At 58.3% G+C, this 13474-nt stretch overlaps 1 protein-coding gene across 5 annotated transcripts in view; it reads right to left on the bottom strand.

Annotated features, from left to right (window-relative positions):
- The window catches only part of LOC134339958 (equilibrative nucleobase transporter 1-like), a 37752-nt gene extending 24663 nt beyond the window's left edge, over positions 1–13089 (bottom strand). Inside the window, exons 1-4 of one of the 5 annotated variants that reach the window (XM_063036766.1) lie at positions 12040–12076; positions 10612–10661; positions 5551–5776; positions 1084–1234 (exon numbers count right to left, since the gene is read on the bottom strand). In XM_063036766.1, the coding sequence (XP_062892836.1) occupies positions 1084–1234; positions 5551–5752 (353 nt within the window). In that variant the 5' untranslated portion in view covers positions 5753–5776; positions 10612–10661; positions 12040–12076. Of the gene's footprint in view, positions 1–1083; positions 1235–5550; positions 5777–10611; positions 10967–12039; positions 12168–12841 lie in introns of those variants that run through there. The other 4 variants (XM_063036763.1, XM_063036767.1, XM_063036768.1 and 1 more) reach the window with 4 other exon arrangements.
- Positions 13090–13474: the final 385 nt, after the last annotated feature.

Here is a 13474-nt window from a genome sequence, read left to right as displayed (position 1 = left end):
AGTGACCCTGAGAGTGGGTGGAGTGACTGCCGGTGCCAGACGGGGTGACCCGAGTACCTCAGACTGCTGCACTCCGGGGATTTTCACGCGCACACAACAGTCTCTGGAGTTCACAGAGCGTGGTGCAGGACACAGGAGAAAGACCCGGCGGGCGGCAGCTCTGCGGGCGAGAATGCCCGGTCAGTGAGAGAGGTCGGAGGAGGGAGGGCCGGGTTGGTCCAAGCCGACAGGAAGGTGGCGGTAACTTCGCTAATCTTGTGTTACCAGGGCGGTGTGCGAAGGAGCATCTCCGGAAGCACAGCACGTCGAACCGTGGCAGCGACGGGCTAGAGCGGCCGAAGACTACGCCGGGTTCCTCTCTCCCGTACCTCACGAAGGGGCTGCTCAGTGTTCGCACCCCACCCACCTCCCCCCCCTCCGTCAGCCTCCTTCTCACCTCCCCACCGCGGCCCTCGCGGCTCCCTGAACGTTTACCGGTGCGGGTGCCAACACTGCCCGCCTGCCGGGTGGCACGTGCCCGCTGTGCCCGCAGCTGCCCGGCAGCGCCAGGGAGACCGGCGAACTGCAGGAAGCCTCTCCATGCACGCACTCTCGTTCCCACACCCCCCCGTCACCCACACTCCCAGACCGGGGGGGGGGGAGGGGGGTGGGGTGCAGAGCGAGGGTAGAGGATAGAGGGGAGGAGAGGGGAGGGGGAGAGTGGGGAGGGAGGAGGGGGATAGGAGGAGAGAGATAGGGGAGGGGGATGGGGTAGGGGAGAGAGAGGGAGAGGCTGAGGGGGAGAGTGGGGGGAAGGAGAGGGAGGGCGAAGGAGGGAGGGCGAAGGAAAGGGTGGAGGAAAGCGAAGGAGATGGGGGTGTACAGTCAGAATTAACCTGCGGGCCTTTTCCCCAGGTTCTGGGAATCACAAAGTTGAAGGTGAAAGATTTCACAAGTATCTGCTCACCACCCCACACTCTCGCTCTCCACCAGGGTCCTCCAGGTCACCCACCCTCGACCATCTACCCTCCTGTCACTCCCTCCCTCCAACCTCCCATCCTCCCAAAGCCTTCCCCCACACCCCCGCGCCCGACAGAAACTCACATGCCGACGGCCCGGGTGACGCTGGTCCCACAGCGGTCAAACAGCAGCCCGTTGGCCAAACTGACAAAGTTGTTCATGAACGAGGCGAGGGTGAAGATCAAAGCAAATCGCTCATCCTGGAGATCACAATTCTCTGGGATGGGGGGGAGGTCTGAGAGAGGTGCAGAGGGAGAGGGAGAGAGGGAAAGAGAGATGAGCAGGGGGTGAGAGAGAGAGAGAGAGAGTATGTGTGAAAGGGGTGAAAGAGAGAGGGGATGAGAGGGGTGGGGTGAGAGAGGAGGTCAGGGGGAGAGACGGGGAGAGAGGGGGAGGGAGAGGGGGGAGAGGGGGAGAGAGGGAGGTGGGTGAGAGAGGTGGGGTGAGGGGGTGACAGATGGGGGGAGAGAGAGAGACGGGGAAGGTGGTGGGGGGGAGGGAGAGGGGGGAGAGGGGAGGTGGGGGAGAGGGAGGGGGAGAGGGAGGGGGAGGGGGAGAGGAGGAGAGGGGGAGAGGGAGAGAGGGAGGGGGAGAGGGAGGGGGGAGAGGAGGGGAGGGGAGAAGGGAGGGGAGGGGAGAAGGGAGGAGAGGGAGTGGGGAGAGGGGGAAAGGGAGGGGGTGAGAGGGAGGGGGGTGCAGAGCGAGGGTAGAGGATAGAGGGGAGGGGGAGAGGGAGAGAGGGGGAGAGGGAGAGAGGGGAGAGGGAGAGAGGGAGGGGGAGAGGAGGGGAGGGGAGAAGGGAGGAGAGGGAGTGGGGAGAGGGGAGGTGGGGGAGAGGGAGGGGGAGAGGGAGGAGGAGGGGGAGAGGGAGAGAGGGAGGGGGAGAGGGAGAGAGGGAGGGGGAGAGGGAGGGGGAGAGGAGGGGAGGGGAGAAGGGAGGAGAGGGAGTGGGGAGAGGGGGAAAGGGAGGGGGAGAGGGAGGGGGTGAGAGGGAGGGGGGTGCAGAGCGAGGGTAGAGGATAGAGGGGAGGGGGAGACGGGGATGGGGAGAGTGGGGAGGGAGGGGGGGATAGGAGGAGAGAGATAGGGGAGGGGGATGGGGTGGGGAGAGAGGGGGGGAAGGAGAGGGAGGGGGAAGGAGGGGTAAGAGAGATCTGGTTATAAAGTTTGTAACAGCAGGCTTGTCAGGTTGACATTAACACCTGAAAGCACAAACACGAGGAAACCTGCAAGCACCTGGTTTTTCCAGTCCGTTCACAATCCTCCCTTCCTTGTCAACAAAAACATTTCTGCAGCTTTTCCCTGTCCCTGGGGGAGGCTTCACCTTCAGCTCTCTCTCTCTGTCTCTCCCTCCCTCATCCCACTCTCCCAGCCTCAAACCTCTTCCTCCCATTCCCCACGCCGACGGAGGGAGGGCTGGGGGGCCGGCGTGAGGAGCACAGGGCTGGGTGGGCGGGGGACGGGGGACGGGGGACGGGGAGAGGGGTGCAAAATCAGAGCTGACGACACCACGGACTCGTTCGGGATAAAGGCGGCGACTCGTCAAACAATAACAAGTTCAAAAAGCTGCCGTTGCAAAGGGACTCGGAGGTCACGGTGCACGGTGAAGGTTTTGGGTCTGTGGTGAGGAATGCAGAAACGATGTTTGCATTCATTTCACGAGGACTGGAAGATAAAAGCATGGATGTAACGCTGAGACTTTGTAAAGCACTGGCGAGGCCTCACTTACAGCCTTGTGAGCAGTTTTGGGCCCCTTTCTCTTGGGAAGGAGGTGCTGACATTGGAGATGGTTCAGGGGAGGTTCATGAGAATTATTCCAGGAATAAAGGTGTGAGCGTTTGAGGAGTGTTTTGATGCCTCTGGGCCTGAACTCTCAGCAGTTCAGAACAATGAGCTTTGAAACCGACTGGAAACACCAGAAAGCCTGCAGGTGCTGGAAATGGAAGGCAAGACACACACACAGAGACAGACAGACACAGACACACACAGACACACACACACACAGACAGACAGACACACACACACACACACACACACACAGACACACACACACACAGACAGACAGACACACACACACAGACAGACACACAGACACAGACACACACACAGAGACAGACAGACACACACACACAGACAGACACACAGACACACACACAGAGACAGACAGACACACACACACAGACACACACACACACTCAGACACACACAGACACACACAGAGACAGACACACACACACAGACACACACACACACTCAGACACACACAGACACACACACAGACACACACACACACACAGACACACACACACACTCAGACACACACAGACACACACAGACACACACACACACTCAGACACACACAGACACACACACAGACACACACACACACAGACACACACACAGAGACAGACACACACACACAGACACACACACACAGTCAGACACACACAGACACACACACAGAGACAGACAGACACACACACACGGACACACACACAGAGACAGACAGACACACACACAGACACACACACACTCAGACACACACAGACACACACACAGAGACAGACACACACACACACACAGACACACACACAGAGACAGACAGACACACACACACAGACACACACACACACTCAGACACACACAGACACACACACAGTCACACAGACACACACACACACACACACACAGACACACACACAGAGACACACACACACACACACAGACACACACACAGAGACAGACACACACACAGACACACACACAGACACACACACAGACACAGACACACATACAGACACACACACACACACAGACACACACACACAGACACACACACACACTCAGACACACACAGACACACACACAGAGACAGACAGACAGACACACAGTCACACAGACACACACACACACACACAGACACACACACACAGACACACACACAGAGACACACACACACACACAGACACACACACACTCAGACACACACAGAGACAGACAGACACACACACAGACAGACACACACAGAGACACACACACACACAGACACACACACACACACAGACACACACACACATGCACAGACAGACAGACACACAGACACACACACAGACAGACACACAGTCACACAGACACACACACACACACACACACACAGACACACAAACACACACAGACACAGACACACACACACACACAGACACACACACAGACACACACACAGACACAGACACACACACACAGACACACACACACACACACACACACAGACACACAAACACACACAGACACACACAGACACAGACACACACACACACACAGACACACACACAGACACACACACACAGACACACACACACACACACACACACACACACACACACACACAATGCTGGAGGAACTCAGCAGGCCAGGCAGCAGCTCAGGAAATAAACACACAGCCGAGGTTTCGGGCCGAGACCCTTCCTGGGGACTGGGAAGGGAGGGGGATAGAAACTGGAGTCAGGAGGCTGAAGGGAGGGGTAGGAGGGGAGCAGGAGGGTGATAGGTGACGCCCGGTGGGTGGGAAAGGTCGAGGGCTGGAGAAGGAGGAATCCAATAGGAGAGGAGAGCGGACAAGGGGAAGAAACGGAAACAGGAAGGGGACCTGGGGGGAGCCCGTAGGCCGGCGGGAAGAGGCTTGAGGTCAGAGTGGGGGACGGAGGAGGGGAAATTTGTTCACCGGAAGGAGAAATCGGTAGTCATGCCGTCAGGTCGGAGGCTAACCCAGACGGAACACGGAAAGGCCTGGAGAAGGGTGTCTGGACGGGTGGAGAGGAGAGGATGTCTCCTGTCGTGAGGGGATCCCCCGTGGAAGGGGCGGGGGCGTGAATCGGTGAAAAATTCATTGCCACGGACGGCTGTGGAAGTCCCGTGGTCGGAGAGGGCGGCAGGGTCGTGTAGTGACAGTACCCGCGACCCGGTGCAGTTCCTGTCTGTCAGGAGTTTGTACGCTCTCTCCCCGTGACTGCGTGGGTTTCCTCCGGGTGCTCCGGTTTCCTCCCTCAGTCCAAAGACGTACCGGCCGGTAGGTTAGATGATCATTGTACACTGTCCCGTGATTAGGCCTAGATCAACTCGGGGTTCGGCTGCCCGGCGCGGCTGGAAGGGCCGGAGGAGGCTACTGCGCGCCGTTCGCCGATCAATCGATCGGTATTTAAAGAGGAGGTTGATCGGTTCTTGATTAGTCAGGGCGTCAAAGGTTACGGAGTGAAAGGGTCTGAGAGGGTTAATAAATCAGCCATGATGGAGTGGCGGAGCAGATTCGATGGGCCGAATGGCCTGTTTCTCCCCAGTGTCCGGCGGTCTATCAGGTCACCCCAACCTTCCAAGGAATAAAGTCCCAACCTCCCGCCATAACTCAGTCCCTCACGTCCCGGCCTGTAAATCTCCCTCTGCCCTCTCCCCAGAGGCGTCCTCCTGATGTACCAAAACCCACTCCGCTGCCCTCCGAGTGTGGTCTCACCCACTCGCCCCGGGTGCTGTACGGGGGGGGGGGAGGAGGTGACTTACCCGTTGAGTTGCTGCCCACCCCACCGCCGACAGTGGTGTGGTTGGCGGGGACGCAGAGGTCCGCGAAGTAGCCCTCCCTTTTCAGCACGAAGACAAGGGAGGCCCAGCCGAAGACGGTGCCGGCAAAGCCGATGCACTCCAGCAGGCCGCTACCAAAGGTGAGGTACTGTTTCGCCCGCCCGCTTGCAATCCTTTTCACCATCTTGGGAGGCTTTCACCCTGGAGCCTGGGAGGGAGACAGGGGAGAGGGAGGGGGAGAGGGGGAAAGAGAGAGAGAGAGAGAGAGGGAGGGGGGAGAGGGGGAGAGGGGGAAAGAGAGAGAGAGGGGGAGAGGGGGGAGGGAGACAGGGGAGAGGGAGGGGAGAGGGGGAAAGAGAGAGAGAGAGAGAGGGAGGGGGGAGAGGGGGAGAGGGGGAAAGAGAGAGAGAGAGAGAGGGAGGGGGGAGAGGGGGAGAGGGGGAAAGAGAGAGAGGGGGAGAGGGGGGAGGGAGACAGGGGAGATGGAGGGGAGAGGGGAAAGAGAGAGAGAGAGGGGAGAGGGGAGAGGGGGAGAGGGGGAAAGAGAGAGAGAGGGGGGAGAGGGGGGAGGGAGACAGGGGAGAGCGAGGGGGAGAGGAGGAAGAGAGAGAGAGAGAGAGAGAGAGGGAGGGAGGGGGAGAGAGAGAGAGGGGGAGGGGAGGGGGAGAGGGTGAGGGGGAGGGGGAGAGGGGGAAAGAGAGAGAGAGGGGAGGGGGGAAGGGAGACAGGGGAGAGGGAGGGGGAGAGGGGGAAGAGAGAGAGAGAGGGGGGAGAGGGGACAGGGAGGGGGAGGGGGAGGGAGGGGGAGAGGGAGAGGGGGGAGAGGGAGAGGGGGAGAGGGGAGAGAGGGAGGGAGAGGGAGGGATGGAGAGAGGGATGGAGAGAGAGAGAGAGAGAGAGAGAGAGAATAAACTTCAAAGTAAATCTGTTATCAAAGTACGTCATCAGATTTCTGAACGGCCCGTGAACACGATATCACTCTTCTGCCATCTTTCTGCATTATCTGTCTACTTTTAATAAATATATTCCTGTATTTTTGGGTGGCGGGGTGGAAATTTATCTCCACTAAAAGGAGGTGTAATGTGCTCCTTCCCTCCGCTGGCCTGCAGGTCACCCTCGGGCAAGGTGTAGCACCTGCTTAGCCCCCCCGATAGGGGTCACGTGAAACCCTGGGATCAGGTGGTGGACGGTCGTACGAGCAGCCGGTGCAGAGCACAAGTTACGCGACCGCTGACTCCAGGCAGACGATCTCTGAAGAGTATCGACAACGGCTGGGGGAGTCACCCGTCCTGTCGAGACGCTGCCCAGGAAGAGGGCGATGGCAGAACCACTTCTGCGGAAAAAAACTTGCCGAGGGCAATCACGGTTGGAAGACCACGATCGCCGGCGTAATGATCACGTCCTCCTCCGACGACGTCATATGGCACGGCACGTAATGATGGTGATTCTTACTGCAGCAGTAATTTTCATAGATTGCACCCGACTCTTGCCACGATGCAGCAGAGGCGTACAAGATGCTGAGAGGCAAAGGTGAGGTGGACAGCCAGAGACTTTCTCCCGGAGCAGCAGTAGCTAAGACGGGGGTGGGGGTCATAATTGTAAGCTGATCGGAGGGATGTATAACGGGACCGTCAGAGGTAGGGCCTTTTTTTGTTAAAAACACAGGGTGGTAGGTGCTCCCAGATACATTCGGGACATTTCAGAGTCATGGATGAGAGAAAACTAGAGGGCTGTGTGGGAAGGAGGGTTAGATCGATCTCAGGGTAGGTCGGCACAACATCGTGAGCCGGGGAGGGGAGGGGGCCTGGCGAAATATCAAAAGGACAAACTGGGTAAACGGCAAGAAGGCCCTCGGGCGACAAACACAGCCCTCGAAACAGCGCCGAGTCACCACGGCGACGACAGAGTCCCGGCCTACTCGGTTCGGCTCAATCCGGCTCCGTCGCTATCTGCAGGCCACCTCGCCCCGACCAAAGAAAAAAAATCGCACAAGATGTCGCCACCCCCCCACCGGGAAAAAAGAGGCGTGCCCAGAAACGTCGTAACGCGAAACTGCAGAGTCCGATCCGCAAACTGCGTGGATTTAAAGCTTGCCCAAGACCCGTGTCCGACAATAAAAAGATCACAACGTTCATCGAGGGCAATAAACCAGATTCACGTGCTAGCTGCAGATCCAGGCTCCTGCAGGCACTGACAGGAGAGAGAAAGAAACACCATCGAGTGTATGACAAACCATACGTCGACAAGAGCAGGCCGGTGGCCGTGGCGAGAAGACAGCGCACCCTGGGTGGCGGGAGTCCCCACTCATCAATCCCTTTCCCCTTCCTCTGCGTTTGTGCACCAATTTTCTGGTTTGTAACTCCCCCCACCCTCCACAGGAGAGAACCAGTGCCCCCCCCACACACCCTCCCCATCTCAGCTGATATGCAAAGCGCAGGGGATTATCCGCGCACGTCCCAAAGCCGGGAAATGCGGTCCCTCACCCCCTCGGCTTCCCAAAGCTGGGTTCCCCCACTCGTCCCCCTCCGACCCTGTCCCCAACACCCCACCGCCAGCTGCAGGAGCTAAAGACCACACCACCTCCCTCCACATTCTCTCTCCCCCTCTCCTCCACTCTCTACCATTCTCCCCACCTCCCTCTGCCTGCACCATCCTCCCCTTCGATCTGCCCCCTCTCCTCTCCCCTCCATTTTCTTTTGCCCTAGCAACCACCTCCTCTCTCCCGTCCCCACTTTTCCCCTCATACCACCTTCCCCACTTCTCTTTCTGCGAAACTCCCTCCCTCCTCTCACCCTATACGACCCTCCCCCCTCTCTCTGTAACCCCCTACCCCCTCAGACCCCTCCCCCTCTCATCTCAGCTACTCCCCCTTCCTCTGCCATATTGCCCCTCTCCCCGAAACTCTTCCCCTTCTCCACCTCCATCTTACCCCTGTCTTAATCCTCTGCCCTTACCCTTCCACTCACCCACTGCTCCCCCTCCCCTCCCGGACCCCTGCCTCGGGGACCTCAGTTCCTGCTCGGAGAGAGGGATGAGGGAGGGAGGAGGCAGATTAACAAGCCACCCCCCCCCGCCCGAAACAGAACCTACCAGATTATCCCCTCCTGTCCCCCCAAACCCCGGGGAACACGGTCCCCGGGATCCATCTGACCATTCCCTCCCTGTCGGTCAGACTCTCTCCCCACCCACCCCCGGGGTCCGTTGCCATGCACACGCCATCCTCGCTCTGTCAGGGGACGGCAGACCTCTCCGCGGGTGTTTATGCCCCCTCTCCCCAGGGCCTCGGGGTGACAGAGGGCAGAGGGATGGGAGTTCAGGCCCGGAGTTTGCCTTCCCTGCCCAACCGCTTCACCCTGCCTGGACGGTAACTCTCGGGACTCTGACCTCCGCCGATGGCTCACTGATCATAAAGACCACCCTGTTCTGTTTTACATACAGACCACCAGCCCACACACACACAGTCACAAAGACACTCTCACATTCTCTCATACAAAGTCTCTCTCACTCACAGACATGATCCCCTTTTTAAATATTAGTTCTGTTTTTGCACTATTTTTAATTTAACTATTTTAATATATTTACTGCAGTGGACTTATTTACTTTTTCCTAGAATATCATGTACTGTATTGCGTTGTACCGTTGCCGCTAAACTAACATATCTCACAACCCATGCCAGTAATCTCTCTCAGCCACATGCATACACATATTTGCATCACACACACACAGCAAACTCTCCCTCACTCACACACACACAGAGCAAACTCTCCCTCACTCACACACACACACAGCAAGCTCTCCCTCACACACACACAGCAAACTCTCCCTGACTCACACACACACACAGCAAACTCTCCCTCACTCACACACAGCAAACTCTCCCTCACTCACACACACACAGAGCAAACTCTCCCTCACTCACACACACACACAGCAAGCTCTCCCTCACTCACACACAGCAAACTCTCCCTCACTCACACACACACAGAGCAAACTCTCCCTCACTCACACACACACAGCAAGCTCTCCCTCACTCACACACAGCAAACTCTCCCTCACTCACACACACACAGAGCAAACTCTCCCTCACTCACACACACACACAGCAAGCTCTCCCTCACTCACACACAGCAAACTCTCCCTCACTCACACACACACAGAGCAAACTCTCCCTCACTCACACACAGCAAACTCTCCCTCACTCACACACACACAGAGCAAACTCTCCCTCACTCACACACAGCAAACTCTCCCTCACTCACACACACACAGCAAACTCTCCCTCACTCACACACACACAGCAAACTCTACCTCACTCACACACACAGCAAACTCTCCCTCACTCACACACACACACAGCAAACTCTCACTTGTTCTCCCTTACACACGCAGTCTCTCACCACACATACCCAAGACTCAGACACACTCTCCATCACAATCAATCTGTCTCTCACAAACACTCTCCCACAGACACAGACACCCCCTCTCTCACACTCTCTCTCTCTCACACAGACTCCCTCTCTCTCTCACACACACTGACTCTCTCTCTCTCTCTCTCTCACACATACACTGACTCTCTCTTTCTCCCCTCTCACAGGCTCTCTCTCTCTCTCACACACACTGACACACTCTCTCTCTCCCCACCCCCCCCCCAGGCGCGCGCGCTCTCTCTCTCTCTCTCACACACACTGACACACTCTCTCTCTCTCTCACACTGACTCTCTCTTTCTCCCCTCTCACAGGCTCTCTCTCTCTCCCCACCCCACCCCCCCCAGGCTCTCTCTTTCTCTCTCTCTCCCTCACACATACAGACTCTCTCTCACATTCACACACATAGACTCTCTCTCTCTCTCTCTCTCTCTCACACACACACACACACACAGGCTCTGACATGCACAGATTTTCTCTTTCTCTCTCTGTCTCTCTCACACAAAGACCCAAGCACAGTCCGCCTCCATCACCGTCTGAAACAGAGACGGAAGGAGCCCAGGGGAGAGGGCCGAGAGCAGAGCCGCTGACAGAGACAGGAAGTGCCGCATCACTCACGGGCAGCGGGTGAGAAGACGCTCCACGGTTAATGCGATTGACACTGAGAGCTAATGGCAAAGAAAAACATGGGCCATCAGCCAGCTGGGGCACGGACAAAGACAGCTCAGTCAGTCTGCTCAGCTCCTGCCCTGACCACGGCCGGCGGAAGGAGGGAGGGGAGACAGGCCTCGGGGCGGGGGGAAAGGAGACAGGGCACAGCAGAGGGACCGGGGGTGGGGGGAAAGGAGCGCACAGGCCACAGCAGAAGGAGGGAGACAGGGCACAGGAGAGGGACCGGGGGTGGGGGGAAAGGAGCGCACAGGGCACAGCAGAGGGAGGGAGACAGGGCACAGGAGAGGGACCAGGGGTGGGGGGAAAGGAGCGCACAGGGCACAGCAGAGGGAGGGAGACAGGGCACAGGAGAGGGACCAGGGGTGGGGGGAAAGGAGCGCACAGGGCACAGCAGAAGGAGGGAGACAGGGCACAGGAGAGGGACCGGGGGTGGGGGGAAAGGAGCGCACAGGGCACAGCAGAGGGAGGGAGACAGGGCACAGCAGAGGGACCGGGGGTGGGGGGAAAGGAGCGCACAGGCCACAGCAGAGGGAGGGAGACAGGGCACAGGAGAGGGACCGGGGGTGGGGGGAAAGGAGCGCACAGGGCACAGCAGAGGGAGGGAGACAGGGCACAGGAGAGGGACCAGGGGTGGGGGGAAAGGAGCGCACAGGCCACAGCAGAGGGAGGGAGACAGGGCACAGCAGAGGGATGGGGAGGAGGGAAGACAGTGACAGGCCGCCGCAGGGGGCGAAAGGGGGACGGGGGACGTGGAGAAGGACGCAGATGGGGTCTGCTCCGGAGAGGGAACCCGAGTAGGTTGGGCCTGATCTAGTTCAGAGTCATGTCAGGGAGAAAGGGGGTGGGGTGGAAATGGGAGGAGGAGGGGCAGAAGGAGAGGGAGGAGACAAGGTGGATGGTGAGGTGGAGGGGGAGAGGGGGATGGGAAGGGGAGGGGGGAAGTGGGGGAGAGAGAGGGCAGGGAGAGGGGGAAGGGGGAGCAGGAGGGGCGAGAGGGGGAAGGGGAGAAAGAGAGGGGGAGAGGGGAAGGGGAGGGGGAAGTGGGGTACATAGAGGTGGGGGGGAGAGGGAGAGGGAGAGGGGAAGGGGAGGGGGAAGTGGGGTAGATAGAGGTGGGAGGGAGAGAAAGGGGGGTGAGGGAGGTGTGGGGGAGGGGGAAGTGGGGTAGATAGAGGTGGGAGGGAGAGAAAGAGGAGGGGAGGGTGAAGGGGAGGGGTGAGGGAGATGTGGGGGAGGGGTGAGGGGAAGTGAAGGTTGGGGGATGGGCATGGGAGGGGAGGGGAGGGGAGGGGTGGGTGCAGGAGGCCGGAGAGGGAGAGGGAGAGGGAGAGGGAGGTCCCGGACCCCCCCTCCACCAGCCCCACCTCACCGTACCCGTCCTGTGCTGCTGGGACTGATCACCCTGGCATGGGCACCTTCAGCCCGGTCACTGGGGCTGTCAGTCATTAACCAGGGAGCGAAGTCCTGTCCGTTTACACTGACCCTCAGAACGGCCTCGTCTGAACTCCTGTCAGCACCTCGGGGCAAGAACCTCTCTCTCTCACCCAGAGGTCACTGCACAGCGATGGGGGCAGGAACACTAATTCCTCATTTTTTCCCTCCCTCCCTTAGCGATCACCGGGCAGTGATAGGGGCAGCAACTAATTCCCCTTTCTTCTCTCTCTCACCCAGTGTTCACTGGACAGTAATGGGGGCAGGAACACTGACTAACTCTCTCTCTCTCTCTCTGTACCCCTGATTCTTTGGGACGCAACCCAGACTCTTTCATTCTCCATCCATCTCTCCTACCTCCTCCTACCTCTCTGCCTCTATCTCACTCCCTCTCTCTTTTTCCCTCTCCCTCTCACCCAGGAATTACCGACAGTGATGGGGAGCAAGAGCAGGAGAGAGATATCTCTCTCTCTCCCCCAACACACAATTTCTGAAGCAGCCACCCTCCCCTCCCTTTTTCCATCAATCTGTCTGCCCTTCTCTCTCTCTCTCTCTTTCCCTCCCCCCAGGAATTACCGACAGAAATCCTGCCTAGTTCCTTCCCACCCACTCCCCGCGGTCCCGACCTCTCTCTAACCCGGAGGTCAATCTCTCTCTAAGCCGGAGATCGGGATCAGGGTTAATCCTCAGGATCAACAGTGCGGATAATGGGGCTTGGCCTTAACCCAGCAAAGCAATGCAATACCTTCCACCCACGTGTTGAAATGCCCAAATGTGTCTTGATTTGCAGTGCTCTCGCTCCTTCTCTCTTCACACGCTGCTCACTGTCGGACGTCTCCAAATCTGTCCACAACTCTGTGATCCCCCCTCTCTCTCTTTCTGGCAGTTCCTCTGACAATCCTCTCACATGTTCCCGGGGTATATATGCACTCCTCTCTCTCTCCCTCTTCCTCCAGGCTAGCGTGCACCATCTCCGGTTGACATCAACACTCACATGCCAGGAAATGAAATACTGAAATCAGCAGGCACACATGGGCGTGATCACCACAGATAAACACAAGGCACAGACACACAGATAATGCACAACACACACAGCTATACTGTACACCACACACACACACACACATACACACACACAGTTACACACAGCCATGCCTGAGAGGCTCCCCGGAGACCCCCTCCCAGAGCAAACGTACTTTGCAGCCCTCCCCCCCTCCGCCCCACAGATCCCATAGCCCCTGCCGCTCTGGTGTTCTGGGGTGAGTGGTTCCCAGGTCTGGTGTGTAACACACCGGGGACTGCCTGACACCGTCCACATCACCTGAGCACCTTCCCACTCCAGAAACACCCTCCCCTCAAACAATACTCCCTCCTCATT

Source organism: Mobula hypostoma, chromosome 31 (genome assembly GCF_963921235.1).
Source record: "Mobula hypostoma chromosome 31, sMobHyp1.1, whole genome shotgun sequence".
NCBI lineage: Eukaryota > Metazoa > Chordata > Chondrichthyes > Myliobatiformes > Myliobatidae > Mobula > Mobula hypostoma.
The sequence above is the reverse complement of the archived record's forward strand: the minus strand, read 5'-3'. Positions and strand labels throughout refer to the sequence as shown.